The sequence below is a fragment of the Sitophilus oryzae genome, unplaced genomic scaffold (assembly GCF_002938485.1).
Source record: "Sitophilus oryzae breed Bouriz unplaced genomic scaffold, Soryzae_2.0 scaffold_1197_pilon_pilon, whole genome shotgun sequence".
NCBI classification, from domain to species: domain Eukaryota; kingdom Metazoa; phylum Arthropoda; class Insecta; order Coleoptera; family Curculionidae; genus Sitophilus; species Sitophilus oryzae.
Genome location: NW_022145834.1, coordinates 409,733 through 427,937, shown reverse-complemented (window position 1 = coordinate 427,937; position 18,205 = coordinate 409,733). Strand labels below are relative to the sequence as shown.

Sequence of the window (18,205 nt, the reverse complement as noted above, 5' to 3'; positions counted from 1 at the left end):
AATCGAAAAATAATTAAGACTTTAACACATAACACTTTAACACACAAAAATAAATCTTATTTTTACGTGAGGAATCTCCCCACGAGAGATGGCACATGTTTATTGAAACACCCTGTATAAAGCCTGCTTGTTCTCGTGGCTGTGCAGCGCTTAGCATGTTCTGTTGTTTATGATTTTTGTGAATATCTTAACCAAGACGATATACGCTTGTATTAATTCAGTAAAAAATAAATAAATAAAAATATATACTTACTTTATATGATTCCCCCAGTCTGTCTTTCTTAATTTTCAAGTTCTCTAAATTCGGTGGCGCCACAAACACTACGTAAGGTTTCAAGTCTGAGGTTCTCAGTATCTTCAAACTCTGAGGATGCAGGTTAAGCACACATATTTTTCCTGAATTCACAACCGATCGAATGGCATCCAGGGAGGTACCATAGTACGCTTTTTCGTACTCTCCATGCTCTACGAATTTTCGAGATAAGATATCAGCCTCAAACTGACCTCTGGTTATAAAGTGATAGTCTTGTCCATCTACCTCGTTTTCTTTTCTTGGCCTCGACGTATCTAAATCGATAACACATAAATTAAGAAGGTAAGCACTTACATATCAAAAAATACATTATTATTGCAAAAAATTATTCTAAAAAAAATGAAGATGTTATCCCCCTCCTCCGTGTAGCTACGAAACAAAGCGGAATCTTTTTGAAACACCCTGTATATGCCAGATGCAATTTTGCAGAACCCAGTATATTAGGGTGGGTTAAAAAATCGACTTTTTTTCACCTAGGTCGCCTTAAATGAGTACTTGGGATTCACAATCCTGAGGTAATAATAGGCAGTTGAAGCGTAGTGCTAGCCGCATTACCTTCCTTGTATATTGAACAACTCTAGTATGGCAAGCTGTACCTTGCTACTCCCAAGGCGTTAAACGCTATATACGGGAGCTATTATTACTAGTTGAAGCCTGGCGCATCTGCCACGACATCAGGAAAAAAAAATATTTTTTTTTAATTAAATGAAAAACAAAAAATCCGGCGACGACAGTTTTAGAAGAGCCAATTAGCTATCTCTTAGTAAAAAATGCAACTTTCTAGAGCAAGTCATTACTTCAGTAGAGACGACACAGATAAACATTAGCATTTTATATATGTGGATTATTATAAAGTGAAAAAAATAGTCGATTTCTTTACCCACCCTACTGTATATTATTAATACTAAAATCTTATTGGTACTTACGGGGTATGGCAGCAGCAAATCTTTCTGAATTTTCCATCAATCGCTTTCGTAGTTCGTGTCGACCGATATCGGGTGGCCCAATAAGAACTATGGGCCTTTTCTTGTCGGCCCTTGGATAAAATAGGGAAACTTCCTCGTAAGTCAGTATTTCCTCTGGATCATAATCGTCGCTTGAGTACATCGGGTAACCACCTTAAACAAGTTAATTTGAATAAAATAAATACATTATAACGATTTTTTAAATGTAGTAGTAGTGCTGTTACTTTTTTGACCCCCTGTAACTTCGTTGTGGATAAAGAAAAAATATTAATTTCAATCAAGAGGACATCTATAACTGGCTAAATTGCCAATATACAGGGTGACCCAGGCTTTTTTTTTTGATAGTAGGGACAATGTGAATTATACAAAAAAGGAAATGTTATATGTATGTTATATACAGGGTGTCCCAATATTCCGTGGACATTAGGGTGAGCCAAAAAAACTAACCTATGGAATTTATAGGTTAAAATGAACCTAATAACTGAGAGAAAAATATCCCCGGAAGGCAGGATTTTTAGCACAATTTAAAAAGGTGTCGCTTGACATTCAAAGTTTTCCATTTAAATAACGCGTAAAAAAGTCTTTTTCCGTTAAAAGTACCATAACTTTGAAACGGTTTACGATAAAAAAATTTACATCGCGGATTCTTGTAGAGCATAAAATTTACTAAAAAATATGTCTCAGAATATAAAAATCTGTCTCAAAAAATAGTAGTGGGGACTATCGAATGAATACTATCGAAACATTCGATAGTTGCAATTCATTCGAATAATTCGATAGCTAGTAAGAAAACATTCGTCGAAAACTATTCGAAAAAAAATATCGAATAGATGCGTCATATGCCTTGAAATATATTAATTCGGCAGCAAAAACCATTCATTTATAAAATTCATTCATTTGTAAAATTCATTCATTTGTAAAATTCATTTATTCGTCAGGATCGATTATAATAAAATATAAACTGGATTTTAGTTGTCGCCCGGCGACGTAGGTTTCTTTCCTAGAAACCCGACAGCGGTCGGCCGGCAATGGTATGAAAAAAGCCGGCATCTTTGATTTTGAGTCAGATAAAGAGAAGGACACATTATTTTTTTTTATTGAGGTGCTAGTATTTACACAGAAAATACATTATGAACGGCGCTGTTGCCGTATATTCGTATTAGTTGGTATTAGCAAAGAATATTATTCTTTGGTATTATAGTTAGTTAGGGATAGTATAACTATATATTTTGCATGTTTTTTATTAATATTCTGTTGTTATACTGCAATAATACTTTTTATTTTGGATATAGGACAATGATTTTTAATGTTTTTAAGCAAAACTGGTTTAATAAATAATAATAACAGTAATAATTTGTTATACCTATTAACACCAAAGTTTAAAATCATTTAATATAAACATTTTTTTAAGTAGTAGCAAAATATAAACAACAAATTAGAAGTCAAAATTATTTATATTAGATCCTATTTAAAAGTAATATAGTCTCTAAATTTTTTGGCAACGTTGGTTTATTAAATAATAATAATTACAGAACTAATTCGTTATATTAACAACAAATTTTAAAATCATGAAATATAAACATTTATTAATTTCCTAAGCATGCAGTGTAATAGAAGAAAAATATAAATAAAAAATTAGAAATCAAAATTATATATGTGTATTACTTTTTATTACTTTGTATTAGTATTTAAAAATAATATATGCTTTTACTGGCATTTACTTTAAAAAATAAATGAAATATTTCTCCGCAAAAATCTACATTAAGAGAATTAGCATAAACAAAATACAAATATCGTTAACTTTTTTTTTAAATTGGCACGTGTAAAACTTTAATCAATCAATTTAATTTTCTCATCCCAAAATTTGAGTTCGATAACCATTTACTTATAACCACATTACCACATTTCTTAAATATGATTATTAAGTTCAACTAATTCATATTACTAAAATATCTAAAATACAAATACATATGTATTTTTAAAATTAATTGTAAGTTTACCTCGTCTCTCTTAAAAATTGTTACTTCTCAAAATTTTCCATTAAAAAAATAGACCATATACCGTATAAAATTAAATAATTGAAAGATCGGAAAATCACACAAATTTTCGGAAAAATTTTGACCACCTGCACACGTACACATCGTCAATTAAAAAACACTACTGCTTTAGTATTTTAAATATTTTAATAAACGGAAAAATAGCACAGTATTTAGAAGGCAAGTTATAAAAATTTGGAAGAACTAATAATGCACTGACGCAGACAAAAATCAAACGAATACTAAATTTCATTTATCAAAAGCATTCGATAGTCGTGGCTTAACGATAACCATTTAGTCGCACGGCGAGGTTGTCACATATGCTTTAGTATACAACTGAATGAATGATTTTATTCGAATGAAACCATTCGATAGTTGAAATCATTCATTCAGTAACCATTCGATTGTCTAATTCATTCGATAGTTCCCATCGCTATCAAAAAATACAATTTTCTCGTTAAATATCTATTCTTGGAGTGCTTAATAAAATGAAAAGATTAAACAAAACTCTGTAGGATTATGATAAAAAATACAGGGTGCATTCGTTTAAAATAGTGGAGAAAAATACTACATTTAGTTTTAACACACCCTGTATATATCAAACAAGATTACATTGCCTTTTTTTGTGTTAATAAACTTCGTTAGTTTAATTATACTTTTGATTATCCACACGGAACCCAACAAAAACGTAACAGTATCTTGCCATTAATATAAAAGTATAATACCAATATATACCTTCGTCATATGCTCCTTTCTTTTTCTTCTTTTTAGATGTAGTACCACATAATAGAGTGGAGGACTTCTTATTTGGTTTTGTCATTCGCTCTTCCGCTGCTAATCGCATGCTTTCCCTCTGATGTTGGAACGAGAGTGATGGAATGAGTCCAGCAAGTGTTTGATCTTCTTCACCCTCTCTGTATGCTTGCCACCAGTTGGTATCTTCTTGACTAATAACGTGTAATACGTCGCCTTTTCTAAAACTTATGCCCAATTCTCTACAAGGTATGTACATGTCGTCCTCAGGGTCATAGTCGAACAACGCCTTTACATGAAGCACCAAATCTCTCAACATGTATGTTCTAGAAAAAAATATATCACAATACAGAAAAATAATATACAGGGTGAGTTTACTACGATGTTCTCTATGGGTATCTCGGAAACTACTGGAGCTAGAGAGACGGTTAAATGGAGAAAGAATTGCAGTTTTATGAGGATTTGCCAAACCAAACATATAAGCCTTTCGGAATTTTGAAAAAGTTTATGGTGTACTAGAGATTTCGGCTATTTTAAAAATGCTCCCTAACTTCATTATAATCTATTTTAGACAAAAAGTTTTCAGATAATCACATCCTTAATGATATTGTGTTCTCCGCTATGGTTCTCCGTTTTTTTTCTAAACCTGTCATTTTTGACATATGATACAAACATATGTTTTTTTTTAAATGGAAACTATAGTTGGCCATGACTTCATAAAAAGCACCATTTTTAAGTTTTTCAGCGATTACAGAAAATTACTGTGTTAAAGCCAATTCTTATCATTTTTAAACAATTTCACTTAGTTAGCCATGGAAACAAGTTCAATCGTTACTATCAGAGATGTCAACCTGTTACATCCAAACTTTGTAAATAAAAATAAACAAAAATTGTAAATATGAATAAAACAAATGGACAAAAGCGTGTAGGATTATTGGTTCAAGTTTTCTTGGCCATGCATTTTAGAGGATACGTTTTGTGAACGACCAGTGAACGCTTTTTAGAAAACGGTTTTCAAGACATGTTAGGAAAGTCAAATTTATATATAGAGACTCGCGCATCAATAGAGTGGTTCCAATATGACTTTCATTATGACACTCTCCCTCATAATGAAAGAAATGTTAAAATTTATTTATATCATAATTTTACAAACTCAGGGATGGTAAGGGATGGACCAGATAGATCACCAAGATAGGACCAGGACTAGATAGGATTGCATGTACCTCCTCAATCACCTGACCTATTCATTTTAGATTTTTAGTGCGGTATGGTTAACAACAAGGTTTACAAAAGAACTTATGAATTAAGAGAGGCACTCGAAGAGGCGGACAGGAGAAGTTTAATAAAGTCGACCGGCCGTTCTGTGAGAAAAACTTGTAATTCAGTTTTAAAGAGATGCATTTTATGTACTCAAAATAATGACGGATTTTTTGAATATTTGCATAACTTAAAGTGTATGTAATGATATTAGTTTTTTTTAAGTTTTAGTTTATGTAATGTAAATTGTAAAGAATTGTTTAATAAAATATTCTGTCTTTTTATAAGTTTTAATTTATAACAGAATAAGAATACCATACCAACTAAGGGTGGCTGCAACGACGTCCCGTAATTTTGCTGTTAAAACATAAAAACCAATTGTTATGTTTTAACAGCAGGATTACGGGACGTCTTTGCAGCCACCCTAAGTGAATTTAGTCAAGAAAGATAAGAATTGGCTATAACTCAGTAATTTATAGCAAAAGCACATATTATAGCTTATATTGCTGGAAAGCTTTAAAAATTACGCTTTTTATAAAATCATGGCCAACTATGGTTTGGATTAAAAAAAACATATGTTTGTGTCATATGTCAAAAATAACAGAAACGGAGAACACAATCTCTTTCTCTTTTTTGAGGACAAGGCACATAAAGGAAAAGTTAGTAGACAAACATAATTTGAGACTTTATTTATACTTTACCTTGATTGTGATGCCGGAATGATAAGTATAGTCAAGGATCCCTCCATATCTTTAAGAATATCACAGACTGCATTGACGCTTTTGCCACGCATTTCTATACTATTTACTTCCAAAATTTCATCGCCCTCATGAAGAAGACCGCTTTTCTCTGCTGCTCCCCCTCTTACTACTCGACCCTAAAACAAAAAAAAATAATTTTGTTTATGTGTATGTAGCATGTCATTTTAGTTTATATAGGCACTGATTAGGTATACTATATGTATACAGATAAAAATTTTGTCACTAATTCGTAGTACGAAAATTGTTTTTTATGAGGATGAGCAAACGAGTAAAATTTCCTGTGCGCAAATATAAACTCGCGTTTAAATGCGTAATAACTGGGCCGGTCAGGCTCTGTGCACAATTTTAGAGGCCATAAGTGGGCGTGCTATGTGCGCAAACTAGTAACCTAACTAGTGCGCGACTCCGAAAAATGGAACCCCGAAAAACAATGCTGTTGACGATAAGTTTATGATCTTTATAATCTGGGATATAGGCTTAGTGCATTCTCCGCCGGTATGGCGGTTGTTTACGATATTCTCCGATGGTCGCAGCAACCGGCATATACAAATACACGGGTCTAAATAGCGAGTATTCGAAAAATTTATTATATAATTATTCTAAAAGTGTTAGAAAGTATAATTTCTGGAAACTCTAAAAATAAAAAAAGTAAATATTTTGATATCTTCAGAAGATCTAATTTGTATTATAATTTATTATTCAAGCTAATAAAACTTTTTAGATGCATTCAACTACGGTAGCTAGCACAGTTTTACGCACCGATTTTGCTAGCGGAGACATAACTGAGGCTATTTCGGTTATAACGATTTTTTTAAAGGTACGTAATTATAATTTCAGAAGATGTTCATAAAAAATTAAGCACTAGTTGATTAAAACAAGTATACCGTTAATATTGCAAATTATAATTTATCCTCTCATAACATATTCCTATTTATTTTTTTAATTATGTAATGGGCACTTTGTTTACTCTTTACTCACTGGTTTCGTCGAGCTGTTTGAATCCATTTTTGCTTTTGATCAAATCGGCGTGAGAAGTAGTGAAGCTCTAAAACGTTGTTATGAGAGATTTGAATATCCGGGAAAGCTGAATTATTGAATGTTATTGCACCCAACAATCACGTAATTACACTTTCCTTTGCGTGTGTTTAAATTGTCTCAACGCAAAACGACGCCTAGTTCGTGTTCTTTTTCACGTATTTTTTTCTACCCGAAACAACGTTACATAACACAAACCTCGTACCTGAGTGATAGTTTCAATAACTGCACTATTAAAAATTAAAATACTTAAATATTATGACAAAGTCGCGATTTTAATATTATATCAATGCGATCAACATCGGAACTGCTTGAAATACAGGCCGAAAACTTCTGATTTCTGCCGTATCGAGCGCTGCGGTCGGAATTTTTAAAATCAACCGAAATGCACCAAGCCTATAGGCACTCGATTGGTACTGACCAAACCTGACAAAAGCAATGAGAACGGAGGACTGGAAGGAATTGTATCATTACCTCTCTTCATATTGTAATTCATTTATTTTGACGCCCTTATATGCATGTAATTGCTTGTAAATATGCCTCAAACATTTACCTATGATAACAGCATCCCCTTCGTTTCTCACAGTGGCGCCTAGAGGCTCAGTCGTTTTTTCTATCCTAATAATTTTTATGTTATCTTCGCTCCCGTAGCGACTGCTTCTGATGGCTGGCAAACCAAGGGGAGTTTGTGGTGGGGGCGATGTCGAATCCGGTGGTAAAGTGGAAGCAACGCCATCGTGAGCTACCATCAAGCCTTCGAATTCGTATCCTGCAACAAGCAACGTACTGGTATTATACTTTTATTTGTTCTGTACAATCATTATACCGGGTGTGTCTCCAAGTGGCTCACCCCTATAACTTTTTACTTTTTAGTTAAAAAAACGAAATTTGTTATGTTGACATAAATTAGGATTGACTGACGTACTGTACGTCTGCTGGATCTGTGTCTATGAAAGGAATAGCGGACAAAAAACATTTAAATAAACAGCAATATATTTTATACGTCGACTTGACGAGTACGTCACAGCAAATCATCAGCTCCGTCCACTCATTTTATTGGCTACTTGCAAATTTGTCGAATTTTTATTGATGGGACGCGTCGTCTATTTTTTTACGAAAAACATGGAGAGAATATCGTTTCCCCTCTCACGGATACCCCATAGCTATAGGACGGACAGACGTACTGTATTCAATAATTGTTTTCGGTCACTTCCTGTTTCACAGGAAATGACTACAACTTTTGATTTTTAAATGGCACCCTCGGTATTTATTTACTTTATTCGATAGAAAATGACATTCTGAATAGAATGGCATATCATATGTCAACTTTTGACATTTGCGCCTGTGGTTTATTTGAAATTATAACATGCGGTTCATAACGAAAAGTTGACTCAAATACCAAGTGTGTGGTATCAAATTATTCGGAAAAAAATGCTTTTTCCAAATGTGCTAATGAACCCTCGTTCCATTTGAAAAAAATGAGATATGATTAAAAATAGGATTTGGGCATCTTTTAACCGGTCATGACATGACACTAAAAACATTAAACTATCAAATTTATTTTTCCAAGGCTCCTTGATTAAACATTAGAAAAACTAAAATTGAATACGTCAATCAATCCTAATTTATGTCATATACTAAAATACCAAATCTCGTTTCTTTATCTGAAAAAATAAAAAAGTTATAGGGGGTGAGCCACTTTTGAGACGTACCGGGTATAAAGTCAATATTCGACGGGTATAGAGCTTTGAATAAAAAGATTAAAGCTTCATTAGGATTCAGCTCGAAATCAGTGGTTTCCAGAGATGTACAGGGTGGGTCAAATTGGACGCTTTTAAAGGGAAACACCCTTTTCTATAGGAGATAGACAAAAATTAATATCGGTGTCTGGAGCTCAATTTTTATCAAAAACATGATGGTGAAAACCGCACATCGATATCTGTTACCGTTTCGGAGTTACAGGGTGTTTTTTTTTTCAAAAATGTGCATTTTAAACAAATCGCTGTAGCATTTTTGCTATGGAAAATGTTGTATTTTTATGAAAACATTTCCAAAGCACACTTTTTTACGTAGAATTTAATGGTTTAAGTACTTATAATTTTTTTTTATTAATAAATTAGGAGTTATCAACAGAAAAATGGATTTTTTATTTGGGACAACCTGAAAATTTTAAATAAAAGAACTTAAAATTACCTTTTCAAAATTATAGCACACTTGATATTTTGTTAGAGTCCCCTTCGAAGTACAGAATTTTTAAAAGTTCGCGACTTTTAACTAGTAGGCTTTGGACCCCTTATTGATGATCTGCCCCTAATGGAACTCCAAAACATATTTTTTCAGCAAGACGAGGCACCGCCTCAGAACGCTGAAGTTATTAATCAGCAAATTTTTGCAGCCAATTTCGAGAATAATTGAATAGCTAACTAAGATCTCAGCCGTTGGCCGTCGAGGCCACCGGACTTAGTGCATATGGATTTTTATCTTTGTGGAAGAGTAAAGGTTCTGATTTTTAAATTGCCGGTATAATCTAGACAAAAATTAGAAATACTTAGCGGTTATGCGAGGGTATTTTTCACCCCCACTGAGTTAATGAATTCCGCGATAGATGTTCAAAAACGGTCCCATCTCACAGTGGTTCCCAGAGAGGTTATTACTTAGAAATATTAATTTCAAAATGTTTGCATGAAACTGTTGCTAATACTTTTCTTATATTCCCCTGTAAACGATACATAATAAATAACAAAATCAAGTAAGCCTAGTGTAGCGCTTTTTTTTATAAGAAATGTATATGTAATGACATGTGTAAATGACAAACAGTTTTCAAATAACGCCAATTAATTACTTATTTTATTAAATTTGATAAAAGCTGTTGCCTTTTCTGCAATGGACGTTCGAAAAGAAGGTAAAAAAACTGTTTTTTCTTTTTTGCACTTAATTAAACCTAAGTAATATTAGTTTATGGCAATTTATTTGAAGGCAACAAAAATAGTATTTTTACATTTTTGCTTGTCACTCTTTAAGACTTTTAACTACTTTCCCTTTCAAATCTTCTTAAACGACATGATAATACTTGTTGCTTAAAGTATATTGCATATAAATTAATTGCCACTGGCTGCCGCGAATTGCCGCCGGATCTTATTCCGGGTGGTTAAAGATTGACTTTTTGTCTTAAAATAAAAGTAACTTATTTTTTCCTCTTCGTGTCAATTTATTTCGTGGACACACTGTATATCAATTGACAATAAAATTGTATTTATAAAATGAAACAACTGTCTCTTTTATTTTTTCAACATTCAAAATAAATTTGACCTCTTCAATATGAAAAAACACGTACATATGTGCAAACATAATCTGTATATACCTTTCCGAATAGTTAGAACTTAAAATGCAAATCACACGAACTGGGCCCAATTTTTTTAATACATATTACATTAAGTTTTTTATATACATTAATTTAGCATTTGTTATCAATTTCTATTAAAAAAGGTGCAGTCAAGCTATATCTAGATATCTAACAGTTATGACCGCGCAGCTAATTAAGGGGAACCTCTGTGCATCTGTCCATAACAGAAGACGGTCGATATGTCAAACCAAACCAAACACCTGTAGCAAAATCTCATGTTTTGGTTTGCTATTTATTTTTATTGTTATTAGATATAGTTTAAATGTGTTCATGTTGTTAAATATAGTTTATATTGTTATAAAATTCTGCATCTCTCATTACAAATATTATTTTCGTTTTAATTACTGCTCACAGCTAGATTTTTTTTTGCATTACAGCGGGGCGCCGTTCAAAGCCTACTTATCTAAGGAAGGCAAATTTTTATAAACTCTATATCTCGAAGAGGAATCGAGCAAAATTTCAAGTGTGCTATATTTTTGGAAAGTTAATTTTAAATTATTTTCAATGAATTAAAATCTAATGATCTAAATGATAATCTAATCTAAATGATATCTGTATTTCAAATAGGTACTACTTGTATTACCTACTGGTATCTGAAATAAGTCACATTTCTGATTGTACCTGTAAGTAAGGTAGCCAATTCCACCGCGTAGGCACTCTGCGAATTGCCCAAGGCGTCCTGGGCGTCCCTGAGAGCATTTTGAGCTATGGGCTGTGTCCGAACGGAGGTCTGCGATCGGACAGCCTGTATCTTGTTATGTATGGCCGCGCCCGGCCAAATTGAGGAGACAATAGGAGGGACTGTATGGCAGCTATACGTCCCTCTAGCCCGGAAATACCGGAACCAGCCGACGTTTTCTTCAGTTGAATCTGCAGCCTTTGAACGGCATCGACCAGATCACCATAAGCTGCAACAATGATTTCGATATTAGCAACATATTTTGAGCCAATACTGTAGCCAAATAATTAGATTTTTAGAAATTGTGAGTGATGGGATCATTGGGAGGACTACTAAAGCTACAATTTAAAATTGTTTCAAAAAAAAGTTACAGGGTGTCCCAAATAAATAACTGTATATGAAATAAAATAAAATTTTGGATTACCGTATGCTGAATGGACACATTCCTTCTCTTCCTCGGAAGACTCTGACGTAAAATCCGTAACTTCGTCTTCATAGGCGTCGTTGATGGTACCTTGAGGCTTGCTCTCCAAGGCTTGTAGTTTCAAGGAGGAACCCCGCAACGATCGGTTGAGGAACTCATTTTGAGCAGCTATCCTTTCTTCTTCCTCTTTTCTTTTGCGTATTTGTTCCTATGTAAAGATAACGTCATTTAATAATATACGTACATTTTTAAAACATCACGTGCAGGTTTCGCCTTGTCATTAAAACGGGCTTTGTGGCCATGGTGAGGACATTTTCTTTCAGCGCTATGAGACAAGTATGCTGTATTTTTTTAAATGGAATAGTTCAAAATGGTGCATTTTTTTTTAAATAATTTGAGACTAAATTAAAATATGTAACAGAAAACAGTCATTAGGTTATGTGCAACTGTATGATTGATAATAACTAAGAATAGAAATTTCTGATTTACAATACGTTTTTTTATACAGGGTCGCTTTTATTAGGTAAAATATAGGAGGTACGGCAAAAAATTTAATATAAAAGTTATAGGCTTTGTAAATATCTATTAGCGGGTACAAAATTTAAATAGCTAGGTAAAATATAGGAGGTACCCCATAAAGTTAAATACAAAAGTTTTAGGATTTTTAAATATCTATTAGAGAGAAATAAATTCAAGTATACAGGGTCGGCCATAAAGTCGTGGCACATCAAAGTTTCATTTTTTTAAATGGAACCCCCTGTATATTATTGCATATTTCGGTTCTTCCTTCAGTACTAAGCAAAAATCGAAATACACACAATGTACCTCATACCAACCGTTTCCGAGTTATTAACTTTTGAAAATATCACTTAAACAATTTGATTTAATTATTTTCGATATGTTCAGTTTCATTTAACGATGTCCCTTTGCCGAAACTGTAATACTTAGTAATATTTGACATTAGTTCTCAAGTTAGCTTATAGATGTATAAAATGAGAGTACTATAGCAAGTCTGGAAATTACAAAATTTTCGTTTATCATTTCAATTCTTCAATTTATGTACATTCTGTATTACGATTATTGTTTAATATTGAAGGAAGAATTGAAATATGTAATAATATAAGGGGGTTTCATTTAAAAAAGATAAAGTTTGATGTGACACAACTTTATGACCTACCCTGTATACTTAAATTTACTAGTAGCTAATAGGAATTTAAAAACCCATTACAACAGTATCACAGTTTCGGCAGAATAGCATCATTAAATCAAACCAAACACACTGAAATTAATTAAATCGAATTGTTTAAGTGATATTTTCAAAAGCCAATAACTCGGAAACGGTTGCTTTGAGGTACATTGTGTGTATTTCGATTTTTGCTTAGAATTGAAGGAATAATTGAAATATGTAATAATATACAGGGGGTTCTATTTAAATAAATGAAACTTTGCTGTGCCACGACTTTATGAACGACTCTGTATACTTAAATTTATTTCTCTCTAATAGATATTTAAAAATCCTAAAACTTTTGTATTTAACTTTATGGGGTACCTCCTATATTTTACCTAATAATCGACCGTTTCCATAGATAAAAGCCACCCTGGACCCTGTATGCATATAACACAAAAAGTAAATGGTATTTGGTATTTCGTTACTTTCCTTTATGTATTTTCTCTAAACTGTAACATTAGATGATTATATACAATACGATCGAAAAAAAAACGCCTCACCCTGTAGAGTTTCGATATTAAATAATTCTTATTGTTATTATTGCAGAAAAACAAATATTTATATATTCCCGTTGTTGGATGGTGGGTGCTTCCCATTGTATTAAATTACAGTATTAAATTACACATATGATGTACCTTACACAGATGATGTATCTTTACTATATTTCGAACTGATAGATAGTTAATATCAATAAATATAGTATATCAAAAATTAATTTTTGACATAATATACCCGACCGCAGATAAACGCAACCGTTTTTAAAAATAGTTAGAAAATAATTCGAATATGAAAATAACATAGAATTCGTTTTTGCTAAAAATACCATACGATCGAAAAAAAAACGCCGTCATGGGCGGCTAGGGAATCGATAATAATTTTGACGAGGTGAAGCCCTAGACTTGATTTACCTGGCTCTCTCTTTTTATATGGCTTACACTTTTTATTTTTTAAAGGCGCTTACAGCCAGTTTTGGCATTAAGAAGGTTGTATTTCATGTCTATAGTGAGTAAAAATTATTTTTAAATGGGGTAAAAAAAAATTAAAATAGATTTGTGTCTCTGGAAACGCTCTATCCTTTTTAATCTTTTTATAATTATTAGAGTTAATTTTTAACAAGTTTTATGTCAATTTTTAGTAAATGACGTCTAGAACTTGACCTCGCCAAAATTATCATCGATTATCCTCATTCCCAGCCGTCTTTGACGCCGTTTTTTCGATCATACGGTATCATAAACATGCGTAAAAATCACATTTTAATAGTTATCCGAAAGCTCTTCTTGATAAATGTTTTTTTTTCTATTACTAACAATAACATAAATATTAATAGTGATTTAATAGTGGGAGAAGAGGTCATATGCAGTAAATTACGATAAATTCAAGGTCTCTCATACATATTTTATAAATACTAGAGTTATTTAAAGGCCATAACAATAAAATACTTAATTGAAAATTAAAGAAACTTGAAATCTTTTCATAGAGCATACCGGGTGCGTCTCAAAGGTGGCTCATCCCTATAACTTTTTATTTTTTCAGTTAAAAAAACTTGGTAGGCGTTTTGATTTTGATATGTACAGGCTACAGGCTGGTCCAAATCGTAGGTACTAGGGAAAGTTCGGCAATATACGGGTGCGTCTCAAAAGTTTTTTTTTCAGATAAAAAACGAGATTTGGTATGTTAGTATATAACATAAAATAGGATTGATTGACGTATTCAATTATTTTTAGTCTCTTCCTGTTTCACCGGAAATGACTACAACTTTTGATTTTTAAATAGCACCCTCGGTATATTTCTACTTCATTCGATAGAAAATGACACTCTGAATAGAATGACATTTCATATGTCAACTTTTGACATTGTCGCATATGGTTTATTTGGAATCGTAACATGCGGTTCATAACAACAACTTGACTCGAAATACTAAGTGTGTGGTACCAAATTATTCGTAAAAAATGCTTTTTTCAAATATGCTAATGAGCCACCCTCGTTCCATTTGAAAAAATTGAGAAATGATTAAAAATACGATTTGGGCTTCTTTTAACCGCACGGTGGGGTATTAGCATGAAAAAGATGATCGAAATTCGAAAAAGCAAATGTGTTTAAGATTTTCCAAAAAAAGATAAATGATAAGTTAAATCATGTCTGCCATGAATGGCGTTGCTGTGGGTGTGTTTAGTTGCATTCATTTGTTTCAACGAAACGACAAAGTTGTTACTTCTCACAGATAAGAGGTAAATGGCTAAATTTTATGTTTAAAATTATAAATTGTTGTTGTTCTTGTGCTCTTTTTACCTTTATATTATTGTTTTGATTGAAAATGGCTCAGCAAGTTGCAGGTATCTATTCTACAAAAACGTATTATTTATTTTGATAACGATTTTTTTGCAACTAAAAGTTAGACGTTCAGAAAATTTGATTAAATTTGTGACATTTTTATTATACTTAGAGATTTAGTTGCGCATTTCGAAGAATTCAGCATATTGTCTATATACGTTTTACTTAGTAAACATTGGGCTTTCATACAGTAAAATAAAATGCTGCGACTTTTTGCGACTTTGCTGATAAAATGAGAAAAACATTCTTGGTTTCCTCTAATTTGCCAATCAGTGATATACTAATGCGAGGTGTAAACCGCGATGGCATTCTTGTGTTCAAAGCGATCGCATTAGTACCATTAGCAGTATTTTAGTGGTATTGGCATTGCTCGCGGATCAGTCGTAGCATTAGTAGTATTAGTTGCGATAACCGTGGAAACACTGGAACAGTGATTTTTCTTTCTTTTTTTAGAATCGACGAATTATCCTTTATTTTGTTCATATTATTTCCTCTTTAATTGAAAATAGCAATAATTTATATAAGGTCTACATAAAAAAAATTTCGATCAACTATCTCTGTGTCAAATACCCCACTGTGAACCGGCCAGGACAAAACACGAAAACCATTAGACGATAAAAACTATTTTTGCAATGCTCCTTGATTAAAAATTAGTTAGTGGTTTTAAAACGGCCATGACACTCTAAATTGAAATTTAAAATACGATATTTTAAGCAAAAATGTCAAAACTTGACATATATGATATGCCATTCTATTCAGAGTGTCATTTTCTATCGAATAAATTTCCGGTGAAATAGGAAGTGACCAAAAACAATTGAATACGTCAATCAATCCTAATTTATGTCATATTGTGTTAAATGGGCCGTGACAATATACAAACATGCCAAATCTCTTTTTTATCTGAAAAAAAAAAGTTTTTTCAGAAAGAGCCACTTTTGAGACGCACCCGTATATTGCCGAAGTTTGCCTGGTACCTACGATTTGGACCAAGCCTGTATATTAAACAGTAAATAATATTTAATAAGCAAACAACAAGTAACTGACCTGATTGAAGTAATAATAATTGTTATTAATAAAACTGGTTTTTTTACTGGGATCCACTAACATAGTTTCATAATAATTATTTTTTTCCCACTTTTTTATCACTGCAAACAAATCAAAACCAACCAACACCCCTACATACTATAAACTAAATGAGTCCACTACGAAGAGTCAAATAACTAATTTAAAAAAAAATGAGTTCAAGCGTAACCGAAGAGTTAAATAGGTACTGTAGACAGAAAGTACTACTACTGCACCGTACCGAAAATACAAACAGATACTATTTACATTTATTGACGCGTAGCGGTTTATTAGAGAAAGAAAAACTATTATGATGGCGTGAAAAAAAGGATGGAAATATCATTTCCCCACTTTTTTGTTTGATTATTAGTCGCTGAATACACGCAGGTAGCAGCGATTAATGCAAATAAACTCCTACCTGTAGTAGGAGTATTAAGGTTTAACCACACATGCCGGTCACGCACGTCAGTGTTGCCAGAATTGAAGGATTTCCTGCAATATGAAGGATTTTACAGTCAAATTTCGTCGATTGAAGGGCTGAAGGGTTTTTATCCAAAAAGGAAGTAATAATGAAGGTTTCTGGCAGTTTTGTACTATAAAAATTGTTAAAATATTATGTAGTAGGAGTATTTATTGTTTTTCACACATTTATTTCTTTACTTTAACGGTGTTTAAGTAAGGATGCCTCCGTTTAGAGCAACGTTGTTGTCAAAATGTCCACAATTCGAAAGATTTTAACATACCCTGCTGGCAAGCGAAACCTTGGTTCGGCGTTTACATGTATACGAGTGAATCTCTATCTCTCTTTCGTTAGTATATTCTGTGTATCTCTCTAATCTAGTAAGTCGGAGAGAGCAAAAATACAAAGTATTCATTACATAATCACTTAATCTGACGCTAGATTCCATGCGCTTGGGAGAATACTTGCCTTCTGTCTTTATTCAGTACATCTTATTTTACTAAGCGTGTTGACCGTACTCTTCGTACACACGAAAATCGGCACCCAAGACCAGAAATGCCGACCCTAGTATAACAAAAAATTAATAGATACATTTTTATCTTTTAAGAGTCTATTACGCTGTACTTTCGGGTCGCTCTCAGGGGTCGGGTAAAGTGGGTGTGTGGCCGAAGGAATATATATTATATTTCAGAAATCTGCCTAAGGCTTAGCCCGATCCTGTCGTGTTAAGTCACACCTAAAATTCCAAACACACATGTTTTGATTAAGACTTGATTATGGAGGGCTTAAGAAAGGAGGTTTATCGGCAATGGGCATATTTGAAATTTCTGTCCCCACTTTTAAGCAGGTTCCTCGGTTTGACAGTAGAGGCACTACGATCGATAGGGATACTATATTTTCATTGTTATTATACGGTTTAAGTTTGTTTTTGCTAAAATTATAGTTAATTTGTTGAATTTTTAGCAGTATAACAATGAGAATTGTGAAAAAAAAACTATACAGTAGAAATAGCTCGGTATCTGGCTGTAGAAGTGGATATTTTAATGAAAAAAAAGCGAAGAAAGAAAAGTAACCCAAAACTTTTCAAAGCTCCTAATGTAAGTAATATGATTATTTATTTAAAAAAAATTATGATAGATGTTAAGAAAAACATTAAAATTATATATAATCAGTGTACAGATTTATTTAAAAATCATATTAATAGAGAATATAGCCCAAAATCGAACATCTGCATGACATGTTATTATATATGTGCTACTAGGTGTTTAAATTACCTGTTATTAAATAAGTAGATATTAATAATATATATTAACAACCATTGCTATTAAATATTATTTGAATATTATAGAAAGTGAATATTAAACATTATTTACACTTCAAAAATGTAGTTTCAAAATAACAGCTACCTCGAATAGTGAAAAAATATTTTTTTAAATTTGTTTAATAATTAGGTATATCTCTTTTACTAGATGACTAGGATCCTAGCATCGACAAAGAA

General features: G+C 32.5%; 1 protein-coding gene across 1 annotated transcript in view; it reads right to left on the bottom strand.

Annotated features, from left to right (window-relative positions):
- The window catches only part of LOC115891761 (MAGUK p55 subfamily member 5-like), a 65,023-nt gene that overhangs the window by 2,931 nt on the left and 43,887 nt on the right, over positions 1-18,205 (bottom strand). The window contains 8 exon segments of the mRNA XM_030912323.1: positions 254-567; positions 1,240-1,431; positions 4,050-4,393; positions 6,026-6,200; positions 7,674-7,889; positions 11,145-11,291; positions 11,294-11,431; positions 11,627-11,834. Of these exon segments, the coding sequence (XP_030768183.1) occupies positions 254-567; positions 1,240-1,431; positions 4,050-4,393; positions 6,026-6,200; positions 7,674-7,889; positions 11,145-11,291; positions 11,294-11,431; positions 11,627-11,834 (1,734 nt within the window).